At 44.1% G+C, this 15054-nt stretch overlaps 1 protein-coding gene across 3 annotated transcripts in view; it reads right to left on the reverse strand.

The window, feature by feature from the left end:
* LOC120743126 (formin-binding protein 1-like) overlaps nucleotides 1-15054 on the reverse strand; it is a 38430-nt gene that overhangs the window by 17262 nt on the left and 6114 nt on the right. The window contains exons 5-13 of one of the 3 annotated variants that reach the window (XM_040046680.1): nucleotides 9680-9742; nucleotides 8710-8805; nucleotides 8498-8512; nucleotides 8287-8415; nucleotides 8063-8209; nucleotides 3965-4141; nucleotides 3673-3873; nucleotides 2868-2882; nucleotides 2675-2784 (exon numbers count right to left, since the gene is read on the reverse strand). In XM_040046680.1, coding sequence (XP_039902614.1) covers nucleotides 2675-2784; nucleotides 2868-2882; nucleotides 3673-3873; nucleotides 3965-4141; nucleotides 8063-8209; nucleotides 8287-8415; nucleotides 8498-8512; nucleotides 8710-8805; nucleotides 9680-9742 — 953 coding nt within the window. The remainder of the gene's footprint in view (nucleotides 1-2674; nucleotides 2785-2867; nucleotides 2883-3672; nucleotides 3874-3964; nucleotides 4142-8062; nucleotides 8210-8286; nucleotides 8416-8497; nucleotides 8513-8709; nucleotides 8806-9679; nucleotides 9743-15054) is intronic. The other 2 variants (XM_040046681.1, XM_040046682.1) reach the window with 2 other exon arrangements.

A 15054-nucleotide genomic window follows, 5' to 3' on the forward strand; every position in this document is an offset into this window, starting at 1 on the left:
AGAAATAAACACACTGGAGGACTATCTGATAAAAAACTAATATAATGCTGGTTTGTAGATCATATTTTGTCTCAGTCCTCAATGCACTTTCACAGCTTAGCATGCAGCAGTAAATAACAACTTAAGTGATTACATAGGAGTAAACAGATAACAACAAGCACAGGAGTCCTGCCAAATAGTTCTTTTTGAACCCAGCCAGTTATATTGCCAAAATGAACTTCCACCAAAATACAACAGCCTGTGAACTTCAAAGAAATTTACAAGTACAGAGACAATGTGAAATAAGCTATATTAATTAGCTGAGTTAGCTTGCTAATATCGCAACAGTGGTTGAGTGTACAACCTTAAAGCTAGCGGCACAATACTTTTGATTTGGTCAGTGCTACCCATAAAAAGGCCATATTTCAGTTTATTAGGTTAAGTGTGGTCATGACACACAAGCTGGACCTTGTCGGCTCAAGTTATATTAGCTAAAGCAAAGATTTTGGTAAAAGAGAAAAACACACGTCATGCCATAAATTCAAAACATGTTCCAACTTTTGTAGCTCTCTTTCCTTGTAATTATAACCAATGTTACTCACCTTGAAAGCAGATTCCAAAGAAGACGATTAGAAAATGTCCAAGTAAAGTGAGCATGTCGTTAACCGCCAATTCCCCATGATGCACCTCGATAGCAGTCACATGAGGCAGTTTTGAATCCTGCTGTGCTCAACTTCCCCATATTGTCAAGTTCACATAAGTTGCTGATTTAGCTGGACATGAGTTTTCGAGTCAGCTTTTTTTGGTGTAATTGGGACATTTTTAACTTGTAAATTTTGTGCTATAACAACAACTTCAGTCATCTATCATCAAACTGATATAGAATAATATGTTACAATAACAAACATCTAGAATTACATTTTACAGTGTAATCAAACCTCTGTAACTTTGCTCTGCTTCACTTCAGCAGCATCAGGTCATGTTCACATGTTGATTCATGGTTTTCTTCTGTTTTTGTTCTACTGCAGAATATTGGTTATCTGCTATAAAAAGCCAGGCCAGGAAAATCTGCTTCACGTTTTTCTGTTTTATCCTCAGTGACACAAAGAGATCTGCTGTGATGCTCACACCTCTGATAAAGTCTCACAAGTTTTTTTTATAGATCTAAAAAAATATGGAGGTGTGGCACCCCGAGTATTTTGAGCATCAAGAACAAGTCTGAGATGCGTTCCTTGTGTGTTCATGTACAGCGCCCCCCCCCCCCATATCATCTTTTTTGCTATTTGTTGTGACACTAGTTTGCATCATAGCACAGAGCGAAAAGCTCATTTGCTCCCACCTGATGTGATGTTTAGGTGGGAGCAAATGAGGCGATATTTAGGTTCGCCAGTAGGTGGCAGTGGCGGTTCAAACGGGTGACTGGCAAAATAATCCCTCACAAAAGTAACGCAGGCCAGTTATTGTAATGGAAGCCGTCAATAACACTGAACTGTTTTGCTGTGTTTCAGGTGAGAGCAATATACAAGCACTACATATATTTATGTAAAGTTGATACTTATTTAACATGTTTGGAGTGTAATTCTTGTTTTATATGGTGAGCGAATAAGAGAGTTGTTTCAAGTTATTCGTGGGTAGCGCTAATAACGTTTGTGCGCTAGCTAAGTCACCACCTCATACTGTGACTTATACTGTAAGAGTGCTGCTGTGATGTGGTGCTGTGTAAATAACACTGAGTTGAACAGAAAATGGAATCAGATCAGTGTGTGTGTCTGTGTGTGCGCGGTGTCTGTGTGTGTGTGTGTCTGTGTCTGTGTGCGCGGTGTCTGTGTGTGTGTGTGTGGGTGTCTGTGTGTGCGCGGTGTCTGTCCATGTGTGTGGGTGTCTGTGTGTGTGTCTGTGTGTCTCTGTGTGCGCGGTGTCTGTCCGTGTGTGTGGGTGTCTGTGTGTGTGTCTGTGTGTGTGTGTTTGTGTGTGCGCGGTGTCTGTCCATGTGTGTGGGTGTCTGTGTGTGTGTGTCTGTGTGTCTCTGTGTGCGCGGTGTCTGTCCGTGTGTGTGGGTGTCTGTGTGTGTGTCTGTGTGTGTGGGTGTGTGTCTGTGTGTGCGTGTCTGTCCGTGTGTGTGGGTGTCTGTGTGTCTGTGTGGGTGTCTGTCCGTGTGTGTGGGTGTCTGTGTGTGTGTGTGTCTGTGTGTGCGCGGTGTCTGTTCGTGTGTGTGGGTGTCTGTGTGTGTGTGGGTGTGTGTGCATGTCTGTGTGTGTGTGGGTGTCTGTGTGTGTGTCTGTGTGTGGGTGTCTGTGTGTGTGTGTCTGTGTGTGTGTCTGTGTGTGCGTGTCTGTGTGTGTGTCTGTGTGTGTGTGTCTGTGTGCGTGGTGTCTGTGTGTGTGTGTCTGTGTGCGTGGTGTCTGTGTGTGTGTGTGTCTGTGTGTGTGTGTCTGTGTGTGTATGTTTCTGTGTGTGCACGGTGTCTGTCCGTGTGTGTGTGTCTGTGTGTGCGTGTCTGTGTGTGTGTGTCTGTGTGTGTGTGTGTCTGTGTGCGCGGTGTCTGTGTGTGTGTGTTTCTGTGTGTGCGTGTCTGTGTGTGCGTGTCTGTGTGTGTGTGTCTGTGTGTGTTTCTGTGTGTGCGCGTCTGTGTGTGCGTGTCTGTGTGTGTGTGTCTGTGTGTGTGTCTGTGTGTGTGTGTCTGTGTGTGTGTCACCTCTGCTCGCGCTCTCTCTGGATCTCCTGGTTGATGTTATTGATGCGGCCCTGAAGTTTCTTGCGTCTCTGTTCAGGAGGAAGATGGCTGCAGTCGGCCGGACTCGAGCCCTGCAGCATCAACACACTCATTAAACATCAGTAAGTCGAAGGCTGAAACACACCTGGACGTCTCTGACAGGTGAGATACTGACCAGTTTGAGTGACAGCTGTCCGGTCAAAGAGGCGAGCAGGAAGAAAGACAACAGATGTCATCATGAATGTGCCAGGCGACTGTGTGTGCGTGCACAACAGCTTGCACTGCAGCAGTTAGTGTAGGAAACAGTACGTAGTAGACAGTGCCTAACACAATTATTAGTCATAAAAACTCAAACAATTTAGAAATTTGTGATCAATGTGTTTGAAACTATTTTTTATTTTTTTAGAGAAATTGAATCAGTGTTTTAAAGCTGTTAGGGGCGACCGTGGCTCAGGGGGGTTGGGAAGCGCATCTGTAACCGGAAGGTTGCCGGTTCGATCCCCGGGCTCTCTGTCCTGGTCGCTGTGTCCTTGGGCAAGACACGTTACCCTACTGGAGTTGGCCAGAGGGGCCGATGGCGCGATATGGCAGCCTCGCTTCTGTCAGCCTGCCCCAGGGCAGCTGTGGCTACAACCGTAGCTGCCTCCACCAGTGAGTGAATGAATAGTGGCATTGTAAAGCGCTTTGGGTGCCTTGAAAAGTGCTATATAAATCCAATCCATTATTATTATTTGGCAATCAAATAAACATCTGAGTGTCATTTGGTTTCTTCATCAATTATAAACATAATAATGATGATGATTATAATATTGTAGCATTAAAATATCACGTAGATTAAAGTGCATGCTGCTGGATTAACCATCACAGAGACATAAATATGACTTTAGTTTGTGGTGTAAACCTCACAGCAGCTGGACTCCAATATGTGTTATAGTATTTAAGATATAACATAGTATTTCATGTAGTACAGTATGCAGTACATCTTGTACCCCTCTCTTGAGGCTGCGCAGACACTGCTTCCTGGTTCTGTAGCCAGAGGTCATGAGGTCATTCAGCCGCTGTGTGATTGGTTCTCGGGTGGCTGTGGGTGGGGACTGGGGACTGTTGGCCATGCCCCCGGGTGAAGGAGAGGTTGGGGGTGGGGGTGGAGGCTGGCGGGGGGAGGACAGGAGGGTCAGTAACTGAAAGGAGAGAAAAGGACCTGAGTACAGCCAGGTGATTCCTCCAGGTGTGTCTCATCTGCACCTTGTGTGTGTGTGTGCGCACGTATACCTTGGTTTTTCGGATGAAGGGCCACAGCTTTCTGCTTTGTCTCCGCTCCTCTGTCCGGTTGTCGAGGTAACTGGATTCAGAGATGCTCCGCCTCATGGTGGCGCTGTAGTCTTCAAATTCGACATCACCCGGGGGGTCAAATCCTGATTTATACACCTCCACCACCTGACGGGTGTCCTGAAAGGACATTCACCACATAACATCAGCTAACCTTTGACCTTTACATCCCATATTGGCGTGTTTATGAAGGCACATTTTGGAGCTCCTTCATTAGAAACATATCTGCAGATGCACACCCTCCCGCACCTCAGTTAGAAGGTTAAAGGTCAAAGTTCATGACAGCACAGTAAGAAAGCTGGACTTTTGTCAAAGCCGGGAAGGCTCCTAAAGACCACTGCCTAAGCAAAACCCTGTAGTGATCCCGTACGTGTCAGGAGTATCGGAGCAGCTGAGACACACTTTTTCGAAACACGACGTCTCTGTGATTTAAACACTCAAAACACGCTGCGCCAAAAACTGGTCCACCCCAAGGATCATGGTGTACGCTGTTAAGTGCAGGAGGATTGCCAGGATTTATACATCGGGGAAACCAAACAACCTCTGGCTACAACACAGAAGAGCTACCTCGTCAGGCCATGCAGTCTATTTACACCTACAGGCCAGTGGACACTCTTTCAAGGATGAGGATGTACACATCCTGGACAGGGAGGAACGCTGGTTTGAGGGCGGAGTCAAGGAGGCCATTTACGTGAAAAGGGAAAGACCAGGGCGCATGCGCACGCAGCGACCGGCAGTGAGTGAGAGCTTGGCGTCCTAAGTTTTTACGTTTTTAAGTTCTTATCGTTTCTTTTTGTTTCTATCGCTGGCATGTGTTTTGGTTGAAGGAAGTGACAGTTTTCTTACAAAGTGACGCTCCACAACAGTGAGAACGTCATGGATTATTTTTTCTTCATTGTGGTTGGATTTCTACTGTGCTGGCTTGTTTCCGATGATGTGGGCGAGGCCGTGAGTCAGCTGAGGATTGTTTACTCCCGCGACGAGCTGTTACAACTTAACTTACCGTATGATGGTAAGGACCTCACCTCATGTATGCCGGATTTTATACATAGAGACTCTAACAGAACGAGTGAGAAGAGGAAAAGAGGGAGACGTGGAGGTGTTAAATTGCGTCTGAGGAGACAACAGGTCAGTCGGTTTCCCCTGCCGTCTGTTATCCTTGGAAATGTTCAGTCTCTTAGGAACAAGCTGGATGAACTCCAGGGAAACGTCAGGTTCGAGAAAGACTTCAGGGACAGCTGAGTGATGGCTTTTTCCGAGACATGGCCGACGGAGCTGGACCAGGACGCCGATTTTTCAGTTGACGGTTTTGGAGCTCCCTTTCGCCGGGATCGGGATGCACGGGTAACAAGGAAATCTCAAGGAGGGGGAGTATGCTTGTATGTGAACAAACGTTACTGTAGCGCTGTGACTGTTAGAGAGTGTATTTGTACACCAGATGTTGAACTTTTATCCGTGTCGCTGCGCCCTTTTTATCTCCCTCGTGAGTTTCCACAACTTTTTATTACCATAGCTTACATTCAGGGCTCACCCCGCCTCCACCTGCAGCATCATCTCAGACGTAGTGCAGAAGCTGCAGGCGCTCTCTCCTGACGCCCAAACTTTATAATGGGGGACTTTAACCATGTCTCTCTTAAATCAACTTTGGGCAATCTGTATCAATATGTATCCTGTCCTACCAGACGGGATAAAATATTGGACCTTTGTTACAGATCGGTGAAGAATGCTTATAAATCCCTCCTGCTTCCTCCTCTGGGATCTTCTGACCATAACTGTGTGCATCTTCTGCCCATCTATAAAACGGTCTTAAAACGAGAGAAGACAAAGACTAAGGATGTTGACATATGGTCAGAAGAATCTGTGCTTACAGATTGGGAAGTTTTTATTCAGTCTTGTGGAGATGATCTCGACGCTTTGGTGGATGTTACTAGCTGTTATGCAATATTTTGTAAAGACATGATTATACCCCGTAAGCGCGTTAAAGTCTACGCTAACAATAAGCCATGGGTCACTAAAAGCGTCAAATCCTGTTTAAGGAAAAAGAGACAGGCCTTTAAAGAGGGGGCTGTTACTGATTTTCAGACAGCCACCAAGGACCTGAAAATCGAGCTCTTGAAAGCAAAACAGAGCTACAAAAACCTTCTTGAAAGCAAATGTGCTGCAAAAAATTTTGGGTCTGCCTGGACTTGTATGAAAACCATAGCAGGGTTTCAAAATCCCCAGAGCAGCAGTCAGATCATTTTAGATGGTTTTAATTCAGACAGAGATTTGCAAACGCCTTAAACATGTTTTATGCTCGTTTTAGTTCTTCTGATTTTAGCGAGGATATTTCTGAACTGAAACAGAAACTGAGAGATACTCAGCACTTTATCATTGAACTCAGCGATGTCAAAAATTCCTTTCATACAGTCAATGTGAACAAGAGCCAGGGTCCTGATAATATTAGTGGCCGCCTAATTAAATCTTGTGCTGATGAACTCAGTCCTATATTTCAGGTTATTTTGAATAAATCCTTGCAAACACAACATGTGCCCTCTCTTTGGAAAGAAGCAGTCGTGGTTCCTGTCCCTAAATCTAGTCGTCCAACAATTCTAAACTACTTCAGGCCTGTTGCCCTCACTTCAGTTGTAATGAAAGTCTTTGAAAAAATCATCAGAAATGTGATTATGAAAGAGACTGAACATCAGCTGGATCCAATGCAGTTTGCATATAGGCCCAACAGAGGAGTGGAGGACGCACTTTTGACTTTACTAAATCTGATTCTTAAACATGTAGAGAGTAAAGGGACTTTTGCAAGACTTCTTTTCATTGACTTTTCTTCGGCTTTTAATACAATACAGCCCCATATTTTAATTAAAAGACTTTTAGAACAGTTTCGTTCTTTTATTTTGTCCTTTTGTTTGGTGGCATGGTTCGGTTAGACCTCTGTAACAGAGAAAAACTCTCTGAATCAGATAGTGAGATGGTCCAGTCGTCTGATAGGTGAGCCACAGTCTTGTTTAGCCTCCCTGTACTCCAAGCAGGTACAGAGGATGGCTTTATCAATCCTTAAAAATGGTTCCCATCCTCTAAGGGGTGAATTTCAGCTTCTTTCCTCAGGACGGAGGTTTCTATGTCCGAGATGCAGGACAAAGCTTTATAAAAATAGCTTTGTCCCCGTTGCTGTCACTGAATTAAATAAGAACTGTTTTTGATTCAAATATTATATTACTATATATGTGCTACAGGGAGGTTTATATCTTTATTAGGTATGTTTGTTTTTGAAGGGATGCCAAATGCTATCATTTTGTCTGTAAAGCAAATTTACCTTGCCTATGGGTATAAATAAAGTTACCTTGACCTTGATCTCTGTATCCAGGAGGGGGCCTAAGGGTACATCTGTCACCATCTTACAATGCTGTGATTGCACCCATTCCCCAACTCTCTGTGAATGGTACATGATCATAAACTGACCTCACAGCCCATCGTTCATTTAGTGCTGCTAGTGTCAGTCATTGTGCAAATGTCCTGTTTATAAGGTTGAAACCTGCAGTCAGCTGAGACTGAAGACGTCACCTGATGATGATGAAACATTTCTCTCACTGAACAGAACCAGATGGACAGAATCAACCTTTTAAGATTGAACAAGTGTGGCTGTTTGGAAGGAGAAAGCCTCTCCTCTAAGAAGAGCGTGGCAAAATTGGGTTAGGATTGCAAAGCTGCATCAGAACAAAGCACAGGACTTCTGGAACAGACAAAACCAGAGTGGAAGTCGGAGAACCCAGAGACACGTGCAAACTCAGCACGCAACCTGGCCAGATGGTGGCATTAGATATTCCCTTTCCACCCGCCATGCTCGCTGGCGTGTTTCCTGTGAGTTTACTCATCTAACCAAATTCAGTCTGAAGGGTCGATGGACTCAAGGACATCAACACGGTCACATCGGAACTTCTAGGGAGAAAACTAGATATCCAGATGTGCACATGGAAATAACCTTCAGGGCAAATTAGCCTAATCTAAATCAGGTGTTTGGTTCTGTGGGAGAAGTCCCGGGACTCTCACCTTTCTTGGCTGTATGCTTTCAGCAGCTTCCATCATGGCGTCCAGACAGCGGCTCACAACAGGAAGAACTTTTCTCTCAGCCTCGGCCAATGAACGCATCGCCTCCCCAATCCTCTCAATCCGCCGCTCCTCCATGTCCTGGATACGCTGCAGGGCAGAGGCACATGCCTGAGTACACATCGCCACACTCACTGATGACATCACTGCATAACAGGAAGTCCTACCTGGTAAATTACTGGTACCAGTGTGTGGTAGTGCTGGTGCTGATCCTGGTTAAACTGGTTTAAACTAGTCACGTAGTCTTTCCTGGACTCCTCAGCAGCTTGTTGTTTCTGCTGAGCTGTCTGACGAGCCTGAAAACAGAGAAAACTTTCACACCAAGATTGCCAACGGGAGACGACTCAAAATATGCTTATCAGTGAAGAAGAGACGCACCTTCAGCGAGCAGCGCTGTGATGGACGGACAGACAGAGAGAGACACAGGCAGACAGACAGGACTAAGTATGATGTTAGGGATTAAAATGGAACACAATCAGCTGTTTTATTCAACCCCTGGGTCATAGTTGATAAATAAAGTCCAATCATATCACTGCAGGGGTGCTCAAGCTTCGCCCACACTCCCCCTGACAAGAGCTTAGTGTTCTGACCTTCTCTCCATCCGTTTTATTGTCCAGGTCGATTTTGTCGGAGACGTGCTGAGCTCGCTCCGCCTCCTTACAGTCACGTTCGAACCGCCGCTTACTCTGAAAAATAAGTAAAAAAACCAACAAACAAACAAAAAGCCTTCATTGGCTTCCTGTTAAATCCAGAATTGAATTCAAAATCCTGCTCCTCACATACAAGGTCTTAAATAATCAGGCCCCATCTTATCTTAATGACCTTGTAGTACCATATCACCATATTAGAGCACTTCGCTCTCGCTCTGCAGGCCTACTTGTTGTTCCTAGAGTATTTAAAAGTAGAATGGGAGGCAGAGCCTTCAGTTTTCAGGCCCCTCTTCTGTGGAACCAGCTTCCAGTTTGGATTCAGGAGACAGACACTATCTCTACTTTTAAGATTAGGCTTCAAACTTTCCTTTTTGCTAAAGCATATAGTTAGGGCTGGACCAGGTGACCCTGAATCCTCCCTTAGTTATGCTGCAATAGATGTAGGCTGCTGGGGGATTCCCATGATGCATTGAGTTTTTCCTTTCCAGTCACCTTTCTCGCTCACTATGTATTAATAGACCTCTCTGCATTGAATCATATCTGTTATTAACCTCTGTCTCTCTCCCACAGCATGTCTTTATCCTGTCTTCCTTCTCTCACCCCAACCGGTCGCAGCAGATGGCCGCCCCTCCCTGAGCCTGGTTCTGCCGGAGGTTTCTTCCTGTTAAAAGGGAGTTTTTCTTTCCCACTGTCGCCAAAGTGCTTGCTCATAGGGGGTCATATGATTGTTGGGTTTTTCTCTGTATCTATGAAGCGCCTTGAGGCGACTTTTGTTGTGATTTGGCGCTATATAAATAAAATTGAATTGAATTGAATTGAATTGAAAAATAAACAGTCCAAACAAGTTTCCGCTTTTACAGAGTTTGGGGTGGGGACAGTGTGTTGGTGGGCAGGGGCAAAGGTCACTTACAGACTCCAGCTGTTTCCAGGAGCTCTCAATGTGCTGCTGTGCACGGCGGCCATCTTGGAAATGCTGCAACAATAAAACAGACTGGTCAGACTGGTCGAACCGGTTGAACTGACGAAATCACACTGAGAATAACTGGGTCTGTACTACAAAGCGAATTAAGCACACCCAGTTTGTTTCTCTGTGGCCTGTAGTGATGGGATTTCCGGCTCTTTTTAGAGAACTGGCTGTTTCGGTTCGACTCACTAAAAAGAGCCGGCTCTTTCAGCTCCGAACCGGCTCTTCAGGTTGTTTTGTTGCTTTAATTAATTTATTATTAACAATAATATAAAATTATGCACAAAAGGAATTACTAATGTACAAAAAAAGTGGTTTTATTTATATATGTTTATATATAAACAGAGACAAAACACGCACAAACTCCAAAACACATTTCTAGCATGAACTGAACTTCCAAAACAGAGCTACTAGATCGCTTAAATTACACAATTGAAAGCACAAAAGCATATGTGTATTGTTTAACAAATTGACTGAGTGATTGATTGTTTGAGTGATATATCAACTAGGTCGTATGTTGAGTGTCTGTATGGGGCCTTAGGCCTGGATTGCTTGGGTGTATTTACTGTATGAGAATACTGTATTTTATATGTATTTCTATCTTTTATATCATATCTATTATAGTTTTTAAGTATTTATCTTTCGTGATGTTGCACTGACCGGAGACATCTTTCAATTTCATTGTACTTGTGACAATGACAATAAAGAATATTCATTCATTCATTATATATTCATACACAAGCATTCATATATAGTCAAATAATTTTTTTAAAAAAATGTTCATTTACCTGTTACTACCACACACCAAATCCGGTCGTTGGTACTTGCTGGCTTGTGTAGCCAGTAGGTAACAAAAGCTCAACACTGCCCCCTAGCATCCTGGAGCACTTCTGTTGTCTTTTGTACGTGCTTCAGAGTTTGTACGTGTTTTTACGTGTTTTGGAGTCTGTACGTGTTTTGGAGTCTGTACGTGCTTCAGAGTTCGTACGTGATTTGAAGTTTGTATGTGCTTTGTCTCTAGGGGCCACCGTAAATATACTTTTATTTATTCACTCCACATAAAATGTAATAAATAAATCATATAATACAAAAAACAACTATTCACATTTCAACTTTTAACTATTTAAATTTTCAGCTTTTTTCTTTTACAAATTTAAAGTGAAACAACACAAAACACTGCAAACCACAACACAATTAAATATAAATTAAAATATGAAAACAAAAAGAAGATGCATATTCTCTGTCATATGGACCTGCATGAATAAACTTTCTGAATCCTTTATCATCTGCAACTGAAAATAGTTGTGGATGATTACTATACCTTTCTAATGTGACGTTGTTGTCCCTGGCTCTCTTTCTCTCTCTCTCCCTCCCGCTCTGTTCCTGTGCTACTGAGTGTAACTACCGCCCCTCCCCCCTCTACTTAGCGTAAAGCACAAGGCTTGCATGTGGAGTGAAGTGGAAAAAAAGTGCGAGAGAGAGGGTAAGAGAAAGAAAGAAAAAAAACCCACGGCTCGCGATAAGGAGCCGGCTCGCGTCGTTCACGTCAAAGACCCGGCTCTAAGAGCCATTTCGTTTGCGACCGACCCATCACTAGTGGCCTGGACTCAGGCTGGCAGTGGGATAAACAGTGACACGAAGCGGTCTGCTGCTAAGTTAACCACGGTTTGTTGATCTAGCTACTAGGGGTGCAACGATACTCATATCGATATTGAACCGTTCGATACAGTGCTTTCGGTTCGGTACACAATCGAACAATACAATTTTTAAAATTTATTTTATCAACTTTTCTTCTGACAATGCTGTCTGTGTTGAGAGCTCAGTGGATCTGCGTTCGACTACTCCGCCTAGGCTGTACTGTCGAGCGCAGATCCACTGAGCGCAGCGCAAGCTAGCAAGACAGAACCTCGTTGCAACATGGCAAATTGAACCTCCCCCACCCTCATTCAGATGTGGCCTTTGGAACTATTTTGGTCTTCATGTGACGTATGACCCTGAAGGTAAGCGCGTCATGGACAAAAGTAAAACAGTATGTCAGATGTGCCACGCAATGGCAAATTACATGGGTGGGAACTACTGCGTTAGCGCAGTTTGCTCGTTAACGTGTTGACGCCGTCCAGCCCCACGCACGGGGCGATCCGCGGTAGCTCGTTAACGGAGATTTGCCGTGTTGTGGCGTTAATGTCATTTCAGATTAACGCTGACAGCACTAGTGGGAACACAACGAATATGACTGCACATTTACTCTGACAGCATCCTAGTGCAAAGACAAGTGGAAGCAGACAAAAGCAACAAGCACGCACGCTACAAACTTTACCCGAGTCATTTAGACTCGGGTAAAGTCTAAATGAGGAGGAGGGGGGAGGTCAGCGCCCTGACCCACTGGTGTCAAGACAACCATCTCACCCTCAACGTCGCAAAGACAAAGGAGTTGATAGTGGACTTCCGGAGGTGCAGAGAAGTACACACCCCCATCACCATCAACGGCGCTGCTGTGGAGAGAGTGAGCAGCTTCCGGTTCCTTGGTGTACATCTGGCTGAGGATCTTACGTGGTCAGTACACACAAACAAAACAGTGAAGAAGGCGCAGCAGCGCCTCTTCTTTCTCAGGAGACTGAAAAGATTCGGCATGAGCCCCCGCATCCTCAGGACCTTCTATCACTGTGCCATTGAGAGCATCCTCACTGGATGCATCACCACCTGGTATGGCAACAGCACCGCCTACAACTGCAAAGCTCTCCAGAGAGTAGTGCGGTGCTCTGAACGGATAATTGGAGGTGAGCTTCCCTCCCTCCAAGACATCTACAGGAAGCGGTGCCTGAGGAAAGCGGGGAGGATCATCAAGGACTCCAGTCACCCCAGCCATAAACTGTTCAGACTGCTTCCATCAGGAAGGAGGTTCTGCAGCATCCGGTCCCGTACCAGCAGACTGAGAGACAGCTTCTTCCACCAGGCCATCAGACTGCTGAACACGTCATAGACACCTCAGCTTCACTACTGGAACTTCAACATTATGCACTCCATACTGTACAGTAATGCCACTGTTTTGCACATATTCAACTCTGTATATTTTTATATATTTTATTATTATTATTATTGTTTTTTTTTTTGTTTTTTTTTACTATTTAATTTGTAAAAATGTGTATACACACACACACACACACACACACACACACACGTAGGAAAATGTTTAGTATACACATCCAGAAATGCATACACTATTATATATTGTACATATATTTATTAGTTTCAGGTCGGCCATTCTTGTATTTTGCTCGTTTGTGTTGTTGTGTTTGGCACATCTCTGTTGCCTGTGGGGCTCGCACACAAGAATTTCACTCGCATGTGCTGTGCCAGTGTGCCTGCACATGTGATGTGACAATAAAAGTGATTTGATTTGATTTGATTTGATTTGATAGACAGCCGTTAGCACATGATTCTCCTTATGGGGACCTGATATGTTTAATATGCTGCTGAGAATATAGCCCAGAAGAAGCGTATAGTATAGCTTTTATTTTGGAAAGAGACATTTCTCTGTAATAAACTCTCTTTTCCAAAGATGAGTGATTTCTCCATCAGATAGATTTATTATTTTATCCCTTTGTTGTTTCAGCAACATTAAATTTAAAAACTGCACGTTTGAGTTAAAATATATATTTATAATTTTAATAAATGGCAAATTAAAAAAGCATGAACATTTTTTTGTATCGAAAAAATATCGAACCGTGACACCAAAGTATCGAACCGAACCGAACCGTGAATTTTGTGTATCGTTGCACCCCTACTAGCTACAGGAGTGTTCACTTGAAAGGGGCGGTGTTTGTAGCATCTGACCAATCACAAACATCGAACATGTTTACACAGCAGCGCATAAAACACAATATAAACTGCAGTAAATCAGGTGTGTGTGTGTGTGTGTCTGTGGAGATGCTGCCACTTGGCGTTGGCTCTCTCTGCTGTAGAGTGTCACTTTCTGTTCCAACACACAGTGGTGTTTTTGTGTCACCAATTTAATTAAAAACTTATAGATAACTTCTTATTTCACAGTGTAATCTTCACCTCCTTGATCTGAAGCACACTCTTTGTTGATTAACTCGCTAAATGCATCCACAGCATTCCCTCACTGTGTCTGCAGGGTTTTGCTAGCTTAGCTGAGTGGTTCCCAAACTTTTTTTGCTAGGCCTCCCTTTGTTTTACAAGAAAAATGTTCGCGCCCCCTCTTTGCTTCAATGCTTTGTTTTAATGCATGCCTCTGTAGTGCTCACCCACATTTGTGTCTAAAAACAAACAACGTATTTAGGAGCACGTGTGAGAATAAAAACTAAGACAGCATTAAGCCTACACAGCCTCCAATTTTAAACAAGAACACTGATAATACAGCAGCAGTGAAGATGACGCTGTCATAGTTTAACATGGAGCCGTGGCCCATCTGCAAAAAGCAAAGAGTGAGCTCAGGTGGAGTGAAAGTTTTGTTTCCTAGCGTCCAAAACAGCAGCTGTTCCTGTAATCACCATTAAAACCTTTACTGGGAAAAAGCTGACAGAAGTCCTTCATCAGCACCTGATCAACAAACTTCAAACATAAAAAAGAAAAATCTCTGTAGCTGCTCCATCCACCACCATTTGCTTTGTTTAAATCGAATAGCACCAAATCACAACAGTTGTCTCAAGGCGCTCAAAGCAGTCTTAGGATGGTCTATAAGACACATTGATGGTTTGGAGAAAGTACTGAAGTTAAATTGGAAAGATCAATTGGCAAAGAAGAGTCTAAATAAAAATGGAGAGTCCTCTTCACACATTGAGGTCAGTTATGGTGTTCCACAAGGTTCAGTGCTAGAACCAATTCTGTTTACATTATACATGCTTCCCTTAGGCAGTATCATTAGAAGACATAGCATACATTTACACTGCTATGCTGATGACACCCAGCTCTATCTATCCTTGGTGGGGCGATCGTGGCTCAAGAGTTTGGCGTTCATCTTGTAATCGGAGGATTGCCGGTTCGAGCCCCAGCTTGGACAGTCTCGGTCGTTGTGTCCTTGGACAAGACACGTCACCCGTTGCCTACTGGTGGTGGTCGGAGGGCCCGGTGGCGCCAGTGTCCGGCAGCCTCGCCTCTGTCAGTGTGCCCCAGGGTGGCTGTGGCTACAATATAGCTGCCATCACAAGTGTGTGAATGTGTGGATGACTGGATGTGTAAAGCGCTTTACTAGTCCCTAAGGACCCCAAAGCGCTTTATACAAATACAGGCCATTTACCATAAAGCCAGATAACACACAGCAATGAGTTAAACTGCAGGAATGTCTTAAAGACCTGGATGAC

Source organism: Simochromis diagramma, unplaced genomic scaffold (assembly GCF_900408965.1).
Source record: "Simochromis diagramma unplaced genomic scaffold, fSimDia1.1 OVJJ01000038.1, whole genome shotgun sequence".
Classification (NCBI taxonomy): Eukaryota; Metazoa; Chordata; class Actinopteri; order Cichliformes; family Cichlidae; genus Simochromis; species Simochromis diagramma.